The following is an 18,600-nucleotide window of genomic DNA, read 5'->3' on the forward strand; positions in this document are numbered from 1 at the left end:
TTTAATCTTAGATGTTGGAAAATAATCTATTTCAATTTGCATTAAGGAAGTAAATCTAAAATGTTCTAAGAACTACTTTAGTTGGTGGTTGTTTTATTTGAGAGGCATAAAAATAGTGTTAAGTGGAGGTAGTGTCTGAATTTTGTTGGTATTTGCTTTCTAAGGATTATTGAGTGTTTGCTTTCTAAAGCTTATTGTGTTAATGTTTATGTGGAACCTTGTACATTGGGGTCTTTTGCTGGGACCTTGGATGCTAAATTAGTGCAAATAAGAATGAAGGCTTATTTGATGCGCACTCTTTGAGCATTTTTGTCATTAACCTGCTCCCCTCCCCTTCCTCATTTTACAGTATCACCGTAGAAAAATTGCTGGCCAATTGAGCTTAATGTAGCAAACCCCGAAGTTGTCCTGTCTGGATTTGAATTTAACTCGGTTGATTCATTCTGTCGTTTCTGGCTGCACAGGAAGCCCCATTCATATGGTCACAAAGCCTAATAGCTGTTTGTACAGTGAGATTGATCTGATTACTCTTCTCTCTCTTGTGCTATTTACAGTCTGCTGCCAATTCACAGAAAGAGAGGAGAATGGCTGCAAAGGAGAAGTTGGAGGCAGTATTAAATGTGGCCCTAAGGGTCCCAAGCATCATGCTGTTGGATGTCTTGTACAGATGGGATGTCAGCTCATTCTTCCAGCAGATCCAAAGAAGTAGCCTGCACAACAACCCTCTCTTCCAGTACAAGTACTTGGCTCTTAATATGCATTATGTGGGTAAGTCTACATGCATTCAAGAGAAAACACTACTGTAATAAATACAATTTTTCTTACTACAAGAATTTGGCGATAGCATGATAGTAGATTGATTACAACAGATGGCTGTTACACTTCTGTTACACTTCTTCGTACACTTTTGCTTAAGGGACTCTTTTATGTTAGCAGTAAAGAAATCCTATCTGGGGTCTTCTAATGGACTTTGGTATTTAGTCTTGATATGTAAATCATTGTGTCTTGAAATGGTGTCTGGAAACACAACTGATGTCCTGAAAGAGTAGCACAGTGACTTCGGGCTGTGTCTGACTGATGAGAAAACTGCAGTGAAACACTGTGCAGACCAGAGTTGTACTTAAATCACTGGCTTTGAAAAGAGACTAGGGAACAAGTTGCCTGGTTTGGGCTGTGACCACAGCACCAGAAGGTTCCCTTTCTGTGCGGCGTGGATATGACTCTTCAGCTGACAGCCTTGGTTGGATTAGAGCAGGTGACAAGTCCTTGTGTTGCAGATAAATGGACAAAATTATTAACACAGCTCAGGGAGTTGAGGTTTGAACCTTGGCCTGCAAGTCTAGCTCTGGAATGCCAGACATCTGTTTCTAGGAGGTGAAAGGACTGAGGCTGTGGGACGTGCTCTCCAGGTGGGTATGCGATTCATCTGGTGACTGCTCATGGCGTTAATTAGGGATTGGAGCCAGGCTGTTAAGGTTGATAGCAGCCTGAGTACTGCCTAGCTTGGAAGGAAATGGCTAGCATATAATTTTCCCACTCTGCAGTGTTTCTTCCTTGTAGATGGCTTTGGAGGATGAAGATGTAATGCAGTCAGCTAAAGGAAACACCCTTTAGTTAAGTAGTTAGAGGACTGTGGGTTTTCGAAGTAGCATGTCCAGGTTTTTAATCCCAACTGTGTAAGTGTTGGCATGTGACTTTTTAAATCTATTAAATGTCTGTTTTCTCAAAATTATTTACTGCCATTAAAAATGCATGTGGCTTTCTTCACCGTGGCTGCATTGCACTCGTGCTGGGATAGCAATGTACTTCTAGTGCAGAAAGTTAGCTTTGCAGTTCTGTGCCCTTTTCATATGCTTGTGGGAGACAGCACGGTTTGTTGCTTTTGAGTGTGATGCAGGACTATGGTGGCATGTAACCACAGCTGGCTTTCTCTTGCACTTACACGCACACAAGTACCTTTTAGGAATTACTTTATGGGCTCAGGTTCTATCATAGAAGTAACAATTGTGCTGTCAAGATGTTAGTGGATAGTTGCCAGCTGTGATGTGGCCCCCTTTATAGTCATTTGATAACCTTGTTCTTGCTTAAGTACGTTGAGATACCCCGGTAAAAAGTGCTGCAGGGACAATGGGTGGTGTTACTAAAGTGTTTCTCACCTGGATGCTATTTTAGTAGTAAACCAGTGGATTCTGACTGTGGCTCTTCATAAAAGTGGTGCTTTTGTGCTGGTGCACAATTACTCAGCAGTTCTTTTACTTTTACAGTGTTGAGAGTCTGTACTTTTTACTGCTGTACCTGGTAGCTGCTGATCAGGAAGGGCTTCTAAATCATCAATCAAGTTCCTCATTTTAAAAGATTTTCAGACAATTTTCAGTGACAAAACTTAGCTAGTACTTTTCAAATAAAGTTGATGTGTTTCAGTTACTTGGTTGTTGGGTTTTGTTAAGCTGTGTCAGGGGTAAATCAATTTGCATGCCTACATGAGCTTTTATATAGATTTAATTGTGTCAGCTTAGAGTATAACCTTAATTAAAGTGCTATATAAAAATATATAAATTGGATTTGTAAGAAAAACAAAATACTTTTCTACCAGTTTGGGAAATTAAGCTTCTTTAAGATATGTTGGGGAAAATTAACTGTCAGTGTGTAATTTAAATAACCACTTACTGTCAATATGTTTCAACATGATTTTTTTTCTAAATAAAGCAGATTAGCCTCTGTTTATATTTGCAGTTAGGAAGCACAGTATCAGCAAATGCTGTGGCAGCTTTACAATCTCAAACAATTGCAGAATTTCTTATATAAGCAGTGTAAGATACTACATCATAGAAATGCTTCCAGCAGCTTAGGAAATTAGGTGCATCTATCTCAGGCAGATACTCAAGCAACAATTTGATTAGAGAGCCATAAAAATCAATAAACTCTACCAGTCTAGATATTGTGAACCTTTTCCTGGAACTAAGGATCCCAAGCTGGAAATCTGCTCAGAACTGGGAATTCCTAGTTACTAGGAATGCCTTTTCTGTTAGATGTGCTTGTTTTCTTCAATCCATTTGACTCCAAGTTTGAAAAGCCAATCTTTTTGATCAGGTGAGGTGTTGTATGTTACAGTGTGATTGTCATTCTGGTTAGCAGTACTGGGACTATAATAAAAGTCTTCAGAATGCAATTTGTCCTTTGATACAGCTTTTCCCTTTCATATCCTTTGATGAAAGAGCCCTCATCTGCTTTAGTAAAGGAAAATATTCAGTCCTGATAACCACTGAACCTCAAGTTCAACTGCCTGAACTTTAACTAAATATGGGTAAGCAATGCAAACAGCAGAGATTACATTCTCCAATTCTAACCAGAAATTTAACAGATTAATTTCACATAGAAAAAATTGCAAGTAACTTTGCTGATGAACTTTATCTATCAAATGGCACTGTGGTGGCTGCTTCGGGAGCCGTAAAAGACCTCCTCAAGCGTAAAAGGATGATCTGCAGTAGTCCTCAGTGTGGACTTAAGCTCTTGTGTTTAAAGTTTGGGTCATTTTATTTCATAATGCTGTTTTTTCTGCATTTGAATTATGTTCTAGAATCACCATTAAGAATGTGTTTCCCTTCTGAAAACTTCCCTGGGTTTGCCAAGTGTGCTTAAAAAGACAAATGTCAAACTTAGTTAAGCAACAATTCCAGTATGTGTCTGCTGAAAAGTATTTGCTCTGTGTGTGTGTAAATTCATACTTGATGGTCACAGGAACACCTCAAGCTTAAAACTTGATTGATCACACCCAGTAGTCTGGAAGTGCCTTTGGTACATCTTACAGGACATCTGCCAGACCGTTTATAGAGAACTTAATTTAGAATTGCTAGAGATGCTTGGCATGAGTTGACCTGTGTATGTGACTGGGGTTTTTTTTTTTTGGCAGTTTGCCATAACTATTGCATATAATATGACAGGCAAGAATTGCATAAAATGGGGTTGCTATGCAAATTCAGGTGCACATACTAGTGATATCCAGTCAGAAATTATATTTAAAATAGTAAAAGTTCTTTTGCCCTCTGAAAGGAGTCACATGGAAGGTTTGCTTCTATAATCTGTCTCTTTCATGCCATCTTTTTAAATACAATAAAATATATATGCTTTTTTTCCTTACAAGAATATTGAAAAATCCGGATTTATAATCCTTTTTTGCAGATGTGACCTGTAAGTGAAAGTACATTCTGTGGTTCTTCCTGGAGTGTTTAGGAGTTCTTGTCAATAAGCACTCCTGTCCCAGAACTCTTTCTCGAATTCTCCAAGTCATCCTATTTAATTGTTTTGGTAACCCAGCCAGGCGGTCTGGCTGAAGAGTAGCAAGTGATGAATTCGTGTGCAGTGTACTGTATTACTAGCTATAATTCTGACAGTTGCTGTGCTGTCTGTTACAGGTAGAAGGGTATGGGGAGGAAAGAAGCTTAGAAAGCAAACCAACCATTTGTCCACAGTTGTTACAGGTTGCTGTGGTTTCATTAAGATTTAATTAAAATCACTTTGTATTAACTTAAAGTAGCCTTTCCTCAAGGAAAGATCTATGCTAACTGAAATGGCTTTATCTCAGAGCTTAGGTTGGGCAGACTAGCAAACTGAGCTACTACCAGGCTTCAGTGTTTTCTTCTGCACTGTAGAGCAGCTCTGAAAAGACAGTCGCTTCTTTTTCCACTCTTTTGATGAAGAAGGTGGAAACAGTTGAAACCATGTAATTTCCTCCTATGAAGGACAAAGCAGTGCTATTTATGTGAACTGGTAAATACTGAGCTAGATGAGGAGAGTCATAAGGTTAACCTGTAATCATAGTCAGAGCTGGAATTTAAGTCACTGCCATACTGGAGGCACGGAATTACCCTAAATACGGTGTTTTCTTACCTAAGACTAAAAATAAGAACAGTTTTCAATCTTAAACTGCATTCTTTGTCATTAAAAAAGAAAGAAATCATTGGGGAAAATGTAAGGAAACTGTTGAAATACTTGGAATAGGTGGAAGGTGTGTCATCTTTCAAGCCCTGTTTGTAATCACAGTTTCTTGAACTGTGTGATTAATGCCTTCACTGCGTCGTCGCATCGCTTGCTGGGTGTGAACTGCTTGTTAGGAATGCTGACTTGAAAAATGGGGCTTGAGGGAGGAGAAACCTTCTGAGCTTACTGCCATCCTGTGTCTGATTGCACTCTACTTTGGTCTGCCTGCTTTTCCTTAAGCTCTCGTGCATTTATTAGAAGATCTTTTGTTTGGATTGCTTTTTTTGAGCCTTTTAACGAGGAAAGGTACAGTACTCTGATACAAACACAGGAAAAGGTGAAGCTTCAGCCTGAGAAGAAAGAAGCAGTCTGTTCATTCCAGGAGCAAATTTACCAAAATTGTGAGAAGAGGATGCCTGACTAGGTGTGTGAACGCAGTTAATGCATACAAAGATGAGGTGCTGCGAAGATTCAGCATCTCTGGCTTTGCTCTCCCATGTGTGCTGTCCCCCTCTGGCCAGTACCATTTAGATAAATGGGGAGCAGAACTATTTTCTGAGTGTTGCTATTTTAAAATGTAGCTATATTTTAACCAAATACAATTTTATGACGTGGACTTGCGTCTTTATTTCTTAAAAAAAAATTACTTGCTATGTCTTCACGTTCTCTTGGGTAAAATGCAGTGTGTGCTGCAGTGTAGACGCAGAAGAGGGTAGAGACTGTGCTGTGCTCAGAATATCTCATACCCTTTTTTCTCTTTCCAACTCCAGAGACTGCTGATTCTTACACTGCTTCCTTAGTGTCACAGGCTTTTTACCAAGCATCTTTCTAGCATACGGTAACTTTTCTGAATAAAGCTCGTATCTGGTTTTGGCAACCTACATAGCTTTTTATTTTAAATAATAAAATTAGCAACTTGCTTGAAAGGAGTTGCTTAAAATTTTGAGGTTCAGTCAACTCTGAGTACAGGCCTACTGACGACATGGCAATTTGTGTTCATAATTTAGAATTCATTGTGACTGTATTGTTACGGTTCTACTTCTGTGTTCTTTTCCAGGACTCTTCAAGTTCTCCATGATTGTAATTAGTCCCACAATTCTGGTCATTAGGTATGCTGTATTAGAGAGATAGCCTCTGAATCGTATGGCAGAACAAGAACAAAAAGTCCATTTTATTTCTTCAGACAATACTGCAAATCTCTGTAAGGAACGCAGTTCTTGGATTATTTGTACTTAGAGTGCCCAATCTGTCACGCATGTGAAAATTCAAGAAACAGCTGTTGGAACTGATGGCAGTACCCCAGTAATGAGTAGATTGTTTTGTTGGCATTATTTTCACTGAGATGTGCAGATGTGGGTAACAGGATTTCTCATCTCTGTTCATAGTTGCACTATTCCATGACTGGGTAGATACTGATCTCCTCGTGCAGATGTTTAGATGTGTGCTTTCTCAGTTTAGAAATAATTTTTCAACATTTTCTAAAGGGCAAAGTATTTGCCACATTAGTTCAAAGTGTAGAACTTCTTGGGAGTGAGCAATGTTTATTTGGGCAGCTCTGGCTGAGTGGAATGGTGAGGAAGGGGTGTGCCTTGGCATTGCCACACAAAAACATCACTCCTTCAAAAATGCAGAACATCTTAAAGCCCACTATGCTCATGCTGCCTTGAATGGGTATTCAGCCATGGTGGGACAGGTGAGATGAGTACTACCCTTTGTGCTGGCGGTGGCTGCTTGTCAGGATTTCCATATCAAGTACTCTGAATGACTTGGCTTCTAGGTTGATTTCAGTGGAGTGAATTTTGCATGACTCGCGTGTTTGAGCCACCTCTGATGCAGGAGAGGCTCTTCTGTGAGGTGACAGGGGTTCTGTATGACCTTGCCTTTTGTAAGAGTCTAGAACTAGTCTCACTCTCAGAAGGACAGCATAGCGGTCCCAGTGAATTCAGTTGCTGAGTTGTCTTCCACAGGATGTTTATATAAATTGAGGATGTACTAGAGCTTATTGCCTCTCCTTTTATGTGACTTAAAAATAAGTGGCTGCTAGGGTTCCTTCTGGGCTGGAGCTAGCCTCCAGTGAAGAGGCCACAGAATCTTCCTGGCAGCTTCTGCATCTTGTCTTTAGCTACTACAAACTCTAAAGTTTATCTTTTAAAAATCATCCACTCTTGAGATAGATGTTTTAGATATAGTTTATTAAATCTCTGTGTAAACTGATGTGTAACCAGTCTGATGACTGGTTATCCTGAGAATTAAACACACTGAAAATAAAGGTGCCCTATCAAATATCATTCTTCAGAAGTCTGTCCTGTGTTACTGGTACTTTCATGTTGTGGCCAGATAGTTGTCTCAGTACACCGAAATGAGGTCAGTCAAGGGTTAGGCTGAAATGAAATGGCTTAGTGGTACACTGCTACTGCACTGAGTCAGAAGAGACAGGAGTTTTGATGGTATTCTGCGGCTCACAACTCGCTGCTTCAGAGCAGCTTGCTTTGTAAGTCACCTTAAGATGGACATTTTAGCCTCAAAGGATATGGGTGAGTGGGAAGTTAGAATCTCCCAATTAATTTAATGGTAAAAATCCAAGCAATTGTGCTGTTACTTTCTGAACTCCAAGAGATGATGTGGTTTTATTAAGAAATCTTATGAACTCTTTCATGTGCAAAGTACTCATTTTTAGACTAAACCTGCAGGAAACTGAGTAATAATGTGAAGTGGACACAAGGGATCTGTAATCATGCAAATGAGCTCTAAAATGTTTCTTGAAGTGGATGGGTTGTGACTTTGATCATGTTGCAGAAGCCTTCGTTGTGTGCAGCATGTCAATAAAACTCAGACACCTGGGTCGACGAAGAGGTAGCACGGAGTGAGAGAAGCTGGGAAACGCCTTGGTGATACACAAATAGTAAGAGGCTGCTGAAAGGCGGTCTGGGAGCTGCTGCTTACCGTAACAATGAGCATCGCACAGTGAGGGGTTTTCATCTAGCTGAGTCAACAAGTTGTAAATGAGGTCATGAGCTTGTTAATACATGTGTTTTTGTCTGGCAATGTTTAACCTAGCTTTTCTGCTTGTTATTGTTTTCATAGTTAATTTTCTCCACTGGGACCTAAATCTGTACCGTTTTGCTTGAGAAGCAGTGGAAGTTCTCTGCTTCCTTGTGCTTCTGAATAGGTACCAAGTGGTGGGTTTGTATTTGTAAGCTTGGCAGAATGGGTCTTCTATAGTGCGTGTTATAGCTAGAAGCCTAAGAGTGCAATTCTTTTGTTTTTGTTTTTTTGGTAGCCTAGCACTAGGGCACTACTACTGTATTCAGGGAAGAGTTAACCCTCACTTGTCTTTACCTTTTTTTTGCTGTTAGTGTTAAAACAGTCTCTTCACCAGGGCAGGAATTGAGCTTCACTGCTTACACTGAAACAGAAGATCCTTGGTGAGTTAGAAGGGACAATACACCAAGTCCCAAGAGCGCCAATAACGTGCGTGGCGTCTGTCAGTGGAGGGGGAGCGCTCACTGCAGATGCAGAGCTCAGAAGGCTTTGGGTGGAAGTGGGTGTAAGTTACTGTTCGCCTATGTCTGCAGGTTACCCAGTAAAGTGACTGTTTCTCAAACTGTAAATCCTTCAGTGTGGAGAAGCTCTCATATATCAAAAGGATATATGTTAGCAGCATCCTGTTTTCTTGTGACAGAGGAGGTACAAATGAAAACAGAATGTAATGATTTCGATGGGAAAGCTGTTGTGAGAAATTTCATTTCGTGGTCCTTTGTTTAGAAGTGGAATCTCATTAATGCCATACACTAATTATATCATTTGTCCTGGCAAGACCAAAGGGAATAGGATATTGCTGCTGGTATGTCTGAATTTGAGCTTATCTTCCTCTTCTTCTGCAATGAGACAGTTAGGTAATGAATTATTTGTTCGGGTGTGTTTTTTTTTTTTTTTTTTTTTTTGCAGTTGAGCTTATCTTCCTCTTCTTCTGCAATGAGACAGTTAGGTAATGAATTTTTTTTTCGGGTGTGTTTTTTTTTTTTTTTTTTTTGGCAGAGGCATTATTGATAAAAATGAGGTTGGTACCACTGTGGGAACAGGGCCTCTGCAGCAAAAATGCAAATACTGCAGTATGAAGTGTGTCGAAATATCTCTCTTATCAAGTGACAAGAGGGAATTGTAAATAAGAGTGAAAGGGAACTACTTTAAATGTCTCTTACTCTCCCCCTCTTCAAAATCTAACAATTACAGCAAACGGCTGCTTCAAAGGGAACATTTGAATTCCAGCCCAAACTCATGAGCGGTGGAGTTCATTGCTCAAGCTTCTGCAGTAACCTTGGCTGTCTTGTGCTGCTTCCTGGTGCAGTGTTGTAAGCATCTGTGCTGTTTGGAAGCCCTCTATTGAAAAGGCACAGATGTGAAAGCAATCTTCTCATCTTCTGATTTGTGTTTGGACATTTTTTTCACTCTTTCAATATGTCCTGCTATACTTTAGCTAAAGTTGTGATCACATAGAAAAGAATGAACTTCAGTCACTTCTAAAATACTCCTGTGAAACATAGCTGTGTCGGGGAGCAGTTTTTCAGAAATTATCTTAGCTCTGCTCAAGTACATCAGGATGTGGCCAGGGAGCAGATCTCCATGTGATAGAATAAGGTAAAGAAGGTGGTGGAGCTTAAATCTAGATACAGTAAACAGGTTTTCTTAAACTATTTATAGACTAATAGAGGAATAAAAGACTGCATAATATACTCTATCTGGTTCTCCAGCTGAAGGTGAGACACGGGCTACAGTGAGAAGGAAGGGTTTAGAGAGGTTGACTGAAGTGCTGGACGGGTATGTGGTTGTGCCACGTGAGTTGTTCTGCAGAGAGAACTGTCCCTAACTAACTAAGCAATCAAGGAAGGTGAGTATAGCAGAGACAAGGTGTTAAGAATGGCTGCAGATGGTGTGAGAGGTGCTGGAGCTGGCTTATGGTGCCACGGTGCGGTGCAAACTTAATGTCCTCATGGAGATCCTCCTGAGGAGTTCCTGCCCTTGTCATTTGTGTATTTGGTAGAAGGAAGATGGTGATTAGAGAAGTGGATTCCATAAAATACAGGTGTTTGCTAAGAAGACTGATGTAGAACATCTGCTGAGTTGTGTTAACTAGAATCATGTTATTCTGTATAAAACAGTTGCTAGAAGGAAACCACTGTTGTGCTGTGTTTCAGCCCCCTTGAAAGAGATCAGGATAAAACCCATACAAACGTAGAATGGTTTGGTTTGGAAGGAACCTTTAAAGGTTATCTAGTCCAACCCCCCTGCAGTGAACAACCTGCTTCGACTAGAGCAGGTTGCTCGGAATCCTGTCCAACTTGGCCTGAAATGTCCAGGGGTGGGGCATCTACCACCCCTTTGGACAACCTGTTATAGTGTCTCATCACCCTCATTGTAAAAAAACCTTCTTCCTTTATATCTAGTCGAAATCTCCCGCTTTAGCTAAAAACCATGACCCCTTGTCCTGTCACTACCACCTCTATTGAAAAGTCTGTTCCCGTCTTTCTTATAGGCCCCCTTTAAGTACTGAAAGGCCGCACTAGGGTCTCCCTGGAGCCTTCTCCAGGCTGAACAATCCCAGCCCTCAGCCTGTCCTCACAGCAGAGGGGTTCCATCCCCCTGATCATTTCTGTAAATGATCAGGTGGATATTGTACAGAAACTAGTGATGGTGACTTTTGTGATACTTCATTTTAATCAAAGAAGCTATCAGTGATTTCAGCTTTTTGAAAAGGCACATCCTCAGACAGATGTGTAACTTGTCACATCTACTTTTTGAAAGTACTTGGAAAATCAACTTTAATTTTAAGTTATACATCTGTATTTTTAAACAGGTAAGTAAATATGCTTTGTCTGTCTAACATCACTCCTATCATCCAGCATATCTGAATCAGTCTTTGCTTGGCATCCTATGGGTCTGATGCCTTTCCTAGGAGCGTGCAATGAGTTACCTTCTTGAAGACCTACACGGTAGAATTTTACAGAAATGGCTTATTGAAGGTGACAAGATATTAAGTAGCCTTGAAATACTTCTACATAAATACTGACTGACACTGAAGCTACATCTTCTACACATACTGGAGCATTCTGTGTTCTTGACATGTAACTCTAGATTAAACACAATAAATCATTAGTTTCTTAAGGATTTTTGAAAATCTCAAAGTATAAATTAATTCAGTTAAAAAGGCAGTGCCTAGTGTTGTTGAATAGATGGATGAAACTTTAAATGTAATGTGACTAGTACAGCTGTAAATGTCAGGATAAGTTCTTTTAAAGCATTTTTTCTCAGCTGCAGGTAAGTTGTTAGCAATTGCTGGGTTTTTTCCTAAATGGATTTCAGTGCCAGGCACTTAAGCTGACCTTCAGAAAGAGCGTGAGTGTACTGCATTGTGATGGAGAGCTTGGAAGTAAAGATTAGTAAGGGCACCATGTGCTGGGTTTTGACCTGCAGTCTGTCTGGGAACGAGAAGAGGACGGACACGTACCCGGTTGTGAAGGGGGTTCAAAGTACTGCTTTATTTAAGTAATGAGAGCAAGTATGAAAAACAGGATCTGCTTGTTGGGGAGGCTGCTGAGCAGCCAGGCTGCGGTCCTGAAGAGCAAAGCTGTATCTGCTTTGGGTCTTTTTCCACAGTCTCGCTAAACGCTGGCAAGAAGAGAGAACTGCCGATGCAAATGCTGGCAGGTCCTAGGCTGTGCGAGTCTTGTCCTTGGTTTTATGCAGCACTAATAGCTTGGATATGCTTTAATATTGCTGGTATGGAGAACAGCCGGTATGTCCCCATCTCAAATTATGGGAGTGCAAAGTGTCTGTAAACCATGAAGACACAGTGGAAGAATTAAAATGCGTAATGCTAATCAGCACGGAAAGGTGTGTGTGTCCTTAGCTTGAAGAAAAGGATTTTTACATCAGTTGTCGGAGGCTGTTGGGTGGATAGGCTTTTTTCCCTGAAACACTGCAACTTGCTTTCCCTTGGAAGAAGAGGGAGACCTAGGCCTGTGTTTCCTTTGTTATATAGGTTGCGTAAATTAAGTCTTGTTAAAATTCTGTGGATCAAGTCCACTTCTTGACTTCTAGATGTAATCTTAGAGCAGCTGATAGAGATATTTTTGTTCATGGGGGAAAAAAAGGAAGAGTGGCAGGTTTTTTCATGCTTTGTGTTTTGATGAGAGGGAAATAAAAGTACATGAATTTTAAAAGCAAATTAAAACAAAGGTAAAGAAATGTGAATAACTTGAGTGTTAAATCATATCAAGAAATTTGAGATGAGATAGTTTGGGTTTGTTTTTTTTAAATTTTAACCTCTGCTTTTTGTTACAGGTTACATCTTAAGTGTTGTGCTTCTAACTTTACCAAGGCAACACCTGGTTCAGCTTTACCTGTACTTTTTGACTGCACTGCTGCTTTATGCTGGGCACCAAATTTCCAGGTGAGAGTAAATGGCTTAATTTTGTTAGCTTGGTTTGGGAATTGGAAAAATGACTGATGTTTTGTTGATATCTTGTGTAAATGGGATAGGTCTGGTTTTGTGGAGGCCCTTTTTCTATGCCAGACACCTAAATATATCTTGCTGTTCTTGGTCTTGAAAAAGTTTACAGAATTAAATGTGCAATCAGGTAGTTCTGGTGTATTTTCATTGACTTTACAGAAATGTAGCTTGACATTCCTTTTGAGCGTAACATCCTTTAATCTGAGGAGAAAACACCACAAGACTAAATGTGGCCTCTGCTGTAGTGATCTGAGTTACTCAGTGGCTTGTCTAACATACTTTCAACACAAGCATTCTACAGCAGACAGGACATTACTTTTAGTTTTCTGGTACCTGTGATGAGAGAGAAAATAGAGATGCAGAAGGAAGATGGTAGAAGAAACTAATAGTGGAATTTATTATTAAATTCAACTTTGTGTAATGTATTTTGCAATGAAAACAAAAGAAAAAACGTTTTGCAGAGCAAGAGGCTGAAGAACTCGTGAGTCAGACAAGACAGAGTTGATCATCTTAATTTGTTTGTCTCCAGTTAAATCCATTGACAGCCAATGTAAACTGTCATACCAACAAGAACTTCAATTGGAACCAAGGAGAGTGCTGTTACATTAATGGCTTTGCATGGGAAGTTTTGAAAATACGAACTTGAGCCTGATTTATTTTGGTGCCTGCTGATGGGAGACATTTGAAAATGTGCCTTTGAGTGATTTAAATGAAGTAATAGGTTTGTTAGTTCTGCATCAAAATTGTTCTACAGCATTTGCTGGAATCTCTTACTTGGTGTGTTGCAGTTCAGGGGAGTGTTAATGAAGGTTTTGTGGTGACTTGGCATGTCACTGTTGTAGCTGTCAGAACTGCAGTTAATGATTCCCTGAATGGATGAGGGTTATAGATACCATTTATGGATGTTTATGGGATTGAGGGCTTACTTAGTAGAAAAAGCAATCTAAACTTTATTTAAGAACTTGTTTTGAATTATAAATAAAGCTAGTAACAGATACTCATCAGATACAGGGCTTTGGTCCAGAACATTTACAGCTAGAGATCTTCATGCCATTCTGAATCTTTAATTTTTTTAAAAGAGAGGGAGATGGTATGGATTTTGGTTGGTACATTAAGGGACAGCACTGCGTTTGATTTAAATACTTCTTTGGTTTGTGTTTCTATGTAATGTGAATGATGACTTTGGTTGCTTTGTGGGGTTTGAGACTTTACAGTCTTCATTGACACACTCTAGATGACTACCACTTGGAGCGTTCGGTGTGTTTGTACTGAGCTTTCTCTATTTGATGCTTCTGCAGGGAGTTAATAAAGACTTTAATTAAATCTTGCATCAACTGGCACAAAAACTGTTTAATTAAAAGATGTCTTGGATTCAAATAGTCCAGCAGTATTCCCTAGCTATTTTGCAAAGCAAATGTGGTTGCTAACACTTGTGAGTGAGCTTACCCATTCCCTAGGTAGGAGACTGACTGGTTTGGAAGGAAGCACCGTGCAAGGGAATCTCAGCAGAAGCCACTGCATAATCCGGGGAGCGACACTTGCATTAGCTTTTCAAAAGAAATTTTGAATCCCATTAATTTTTGTATTGAAAATAGTAAAGCGTGGCACACAAATGTCATGTTAGTGGAGCTACTTCTTTACTGCCAGAACTATCCGATTCCAGTTGATGGGTCTGTTGAGCAGGCTGATCGTAACAAGACATACAGTAGTCACATTTGCAAGCTGTTCCTGAGTGGTTTTGTTAATAATTCTGCTTAGGGCTGAAAACGTGATTTTCTTCCTTGCACTACCGGTTGGGATGCTATTTAAGACTGATGAAGAGGTCTCGTATTGAGGCCGGTTTGGTTAATGCAAATTATAGAACAAGACCAGAATCATCTGGCACTTGTGACTCTGCAGTGTCCTGGAAATTCTGAGCTGTTGAAAGACTTCAGCTCTCAGTGCTTTTTTTCCAGCCCAGAAATAGCTTGCAGTTCAGCTGCAAGTCTGGGAATAAGAATATCTGAATTTTTAGTTAAGCTCTGACTTCAGAATTCCAGGTCTGTGTGACCTTGAGAAGTCATATAACTTCCTAAGTGTTTGTTTCCTTACCTGCAAGGCTGGGAATTACCTTAATGTGTATAGATCAATTAGCCAATATTTGTGAATACTTGGAGTCCAAGAAGATGCTACGTTCGTATGTAGCATGTTAACCTGGCAATTTGGTGGGAGATAATACACCATCTGTTTATGGAAAAAGGAGAAGTCGGCTTTAAAAAACCTACATCCTGCTGCTCCTGACAAGGAAAATGGCTGCTGGTTTTATTTTATATTAGCTGCCTAAATGTCTTCTGTAAAAGGATCACATTTCTTTTCCCCTTTTCCAGCACTAAAACTTTGGAAAATAAATGATGCAGTTATGCAGAAAAGAAACTATACAACTAAACCCGCTATTAATGCAAAAGATGGATTCTACATCATTATCTTATTTTGTGTTTTGCAGTTCTGTTATGATTGTATTTCAAGCGTTGAGCCTTGCAGAGCTGAGAATGGGAAGATGAGGGGGAACAAGAGACCGAACTGTTTCTTGTGGATAATCTTAAAATACACTTAATTTGAAGGCTGTCTGTAGACATTTAAAACATCTGAGTGTGTGTTTGATGTTGACTGTGGGGATTAATCAGCCAAAGTAAATGTCACCGATATGAGTCAATTGGGTCAGATGACCACTGTGCCTTATGTCAGTCAGTTACCAAACATATTTCTAATAAGAGAAGACCTTTCAGTAGCAAAAAAAAAGTCATGTATGAAGTACTGTATCTCTTTACATTTTAGAGCAACGTTAGTCATGGCTGTCTGTGAGTTTAGTCCAGCAGTTTGATTAAAGGAGGCTGCGAATGCATCTCCTGAATGAACAGCAGGCAATCGGATCAAAGCTTTATTCTTACATCCTCATTTTCTGAGGAAATAATGTAGTTTCAGTCCATTTCATTAACTAGTAAATAATGGGTTTTAGCATTCTTGTTTTCTTACATTGCTGCAATAAATTGAACAATTCTCAAATGTAAAAGCTGCAGCTTAATACAGCTTTAATTGATCAAAATTGAGAGCAGGCACTTGCTCTTCTCAGCATCTTGTATGGCACTGCAGCTGTTCAAGGCATCTTCTGATTGGTGTCTGTGCCAAAAGATCCTTGTGTTTGCACTGGTAATAAGGGAATCATTGCTTTGACTTTCCTTATTCAGACATCATCTACAAATACTGTTTAAAAAATTTAGGAGATCCTAAAACATTGCTTCTCCAAGCTGGTAGGCCAAAAACTCAGCTAATGAGAGTTACTTTAAGAATTAAGCCAAGTACAGGCCTGTGGAGATGACTGAATAAGATAGGCAATGACAAGGAACATGGCTTGAATGAATTTGGGTCATCTCCAGGCCGGTCCCTGGTGTTGAAGAAGCAACTGTAAGTGCAGCTTTGGTGGTATGTCATAGCTAAGTTGCGTGATGTCACCTTGCTGCAGTCGGGGTCCTGAGCGATTTTGTAACCTGTTTCCTGACAGATATAGAAGAAACATGATGTCTTCACCCGCTTTTCTTGTAACAGTTTAGAACTAGCCGGTGTTTTCACCCGATACTTGACGATGGAGCATGATATTGCTCATACAAAAAGTCGTCTTCAGCATATAGTAGATGGTGTTATATTTTTCTCCCTTTATAACTCAGAATTATCCTGTTTGTGTTGCTAATGCTTTCTGAAAGTGCTTTCTGCAGGTTCCTAAGAAATGAATTTAAAAACCGACTCAACTTTGTCCCAAAGTTTACATCCATTTGGATGTTGGAAGGTGAAAAAAACCCAGCCCATCTTGTGCTTGGCTATATTTTGATAAGAAGGGGGAAAGTTCTATCTAGAATCAGTTGTTTTAGGTGCCTTTTCAATCCTCATATGTTTTTAATTGTAGGTTACAGTCTAAAGAACACATTTCAACATACCTTGCATATACTGTGACACTTGAAAAGCTGCAGTGAGTAGGCAGGGTTGTCAGCTAGGAAGAACAGGCTTTGAAGTGTTTGTTTTAGTACTTCGAGATGTACGTCTTGAATTCCAGAGATTTTTTTGCAAATGAAAATGTGAATACCTTTTCTTGGTAGCAAGCTAATACTCGAAGAAGGGTGTGAGGGTTTGTTTGCACATTTTTGGGGAGAACTGAATGCTTCCAGTAGCACTGAGTTGCATTTTTTTTCTGCACTGAAATAAAAAAAAAACAGTTCTTGTATTGGTTGTGGTTTCTGTTACTGTCTGCCTTACTTTGACTGAATCTGTTCCAGCAAGTGTGGTTTGCCTCATTGATGCAGATAAATACATAATAAATGAAGCGCTGTGCCCCTCGAGCAAACAGACTGCAGTAGCTCCATGCGGGGTCAGGCCAACCATGTCTGTCTGGCATTCCCAGGACGGGATGCAGCTAGGCATGAATGACTGGACAGTGTCAGCCAGACATGAACATGAGCACAGGCTTTGTTGTGCTGCTGGTGGCAGAGTTGATTGTGTCCTGACAGGGTGGAGCAGCAGCCATCCAGGGAGTGAAGGGTCACAGGGCAAGGCAGAAAGGAGCTGGAGATGTGGATGCAGAGGGTCATGAGTATTGCCTGCTGTCTCATGGCAGGGGATTAAGGAGCCACTGGAGAAGAACTGCTGTGCTCTTCCAGAATCACCTTCTGAAAGTGCAGACTGCTGGCTCTTGGCATGAAATTCATATTTGAGTTGTACTGCAGTTACCCATGTTAGCCTGCTGGAAGGCAGAGCTGATGGATGATCACCAACAGTAGGAAAATGCCCAGTCCCCTCAGGTTCTTACCTTCTCCCTTGGCTACCCGAGCCCACCCTCCTAGCCAGCCTTTTCTGAGAGATACTACAAATATCCTGTCAGATTTTCAGACTCTCTCACTGTATCTGTCAATAGCAATCTATCAGTTTGAGTGTATCAAAGTTTCCCAGGATAAAGCTAAACTTTTAAATCACTTTGGATAAAAGGATTATGGAACAACTCTGTTCCTGACCAGTCCATGACTGTCACTTTTCCTTCATACTTATTTTTGAATTTAATGCGAAGAGGTTGTGAGGTGCAAAATACGATAAGCATTACATTGGAAGACCTCCCTGTCAAGCTCTCAAATTTCTATTTTCACATGGAGCTGGTGGGAAAATAAATTATTGTTAGGAAGAAGAGTACGTAATAAGGATACTTAAAAATGGAGTGGTGCTTAAGAGGCTTTGTCCATAAGCAGTTTGAGGCCATGCTCTTTAGAACAGCTTGGATATCCCAGAGGATTTTTACAGCTATGGCAGTGAGTCTAATTACAGATAATACTTCTTGCTTAAGTCATGCCTCAGATCCCTGCACCAGCGAAGCTGCTGTAAAAGTAGTGTTAATATTGCTTTTTGTAGTTTAGCTAATTGACTGTACACTGAAGTTACGTATGTGTGGATTGAATAAATTGGTGCTTGTTGGATCGGATGGATCTTAATAGTTTGTGGCTCTATTTTTTTTTAGGGATTATGTGAGGAGTGAGTTGGAATCAGGATATGAAGGGCCAATGTACTTGGAACCTCTGTCTATGAATCGTTTCATGACTGCTTTAGTAGGTAAGTGCTTTAAATATTTGTGATGCACATTAGCTCTGCCTAACTCTCTCCATTGAAACCTGTGCATGTTTTACCGCTTGGGTTCAAATTCCTCTTAGCACTTCCAGTAGCTGTGATTCTCGTTAATATGTTAGAGGCACGGAAGGTGAGGTGTATCCTGCTTGGCTGCTTCTGTGCCTGATTTACTAATTTACCAATACTCTCGTACTTAGAACTTTGAAGCGTTTTCTAGTTTGTCATGATCTGTCCCTGTGTTCTTCTCAGACTCACAATCTGATTTGGAAGGACTGGATTGTCTGTAATAATATTTAGGTGGAAAGTACTGTAGAATTTTCAATATTAGCATGTATTTGTAATGTTTTTGTCAGTGAATGTGTTGTACAAGCATTTATCAGCTTTATAGATGAAATCTGTCATTCTGTTACAAAAAGCTGGTGGAATAGATTTGTGGGTGTGTGCATAGGACTACAAGCTTTTTTTTTTTTTTTTTT

General features: G+C 39.9%; 1 protein-coding gene across 1 annotated transcript in view; it reads left to right on the forward strand.

Moving 5' to 3' along the window:
- The first annotated feature begins 584 nt into the window (after nucleotides 1-584).
- RNF145 (ring finger protein 145) overlaps nucleotides 585-18,600 on the forward strand; it is a 35,205-nt gene continuing 17,189 nt past the window's right edge. Inside the window, exons 1-3 of the mRNA XM_010143422.1 lie at nucleotides 585-768; nucleotides 12,319-12,427; nucleotides 18,018-18,109. Of these exons, the coding sequence (XP_010141724.1) occupies nucleotides 585-768; nucleotides 12,319-12,427; nucleotides 18,018-18,109 (385 nt within the window). The remainder of the gene's footprint in view (nucleotides 769-12,318; nucleotides 12,428-18,017; nucleotides 18,110-18,600) is intronic.

The sequence above is a fragment of the Buceros rhinoceros genome, unplaced genomic scaffold (assembly GCF_000710305.1).
Source record: "Buceros rhinoceros silvestris isolate BGI_N320 unplaced genomic scaffold, ASM71030v1 scaffold28149, whole genome shotgun sequence".
NCBI lineage: Eukaryota > Metazoa > Chordata > Aves > Bucerotiformes > Bucerotidae > Buceros > Buceros rhinoceros.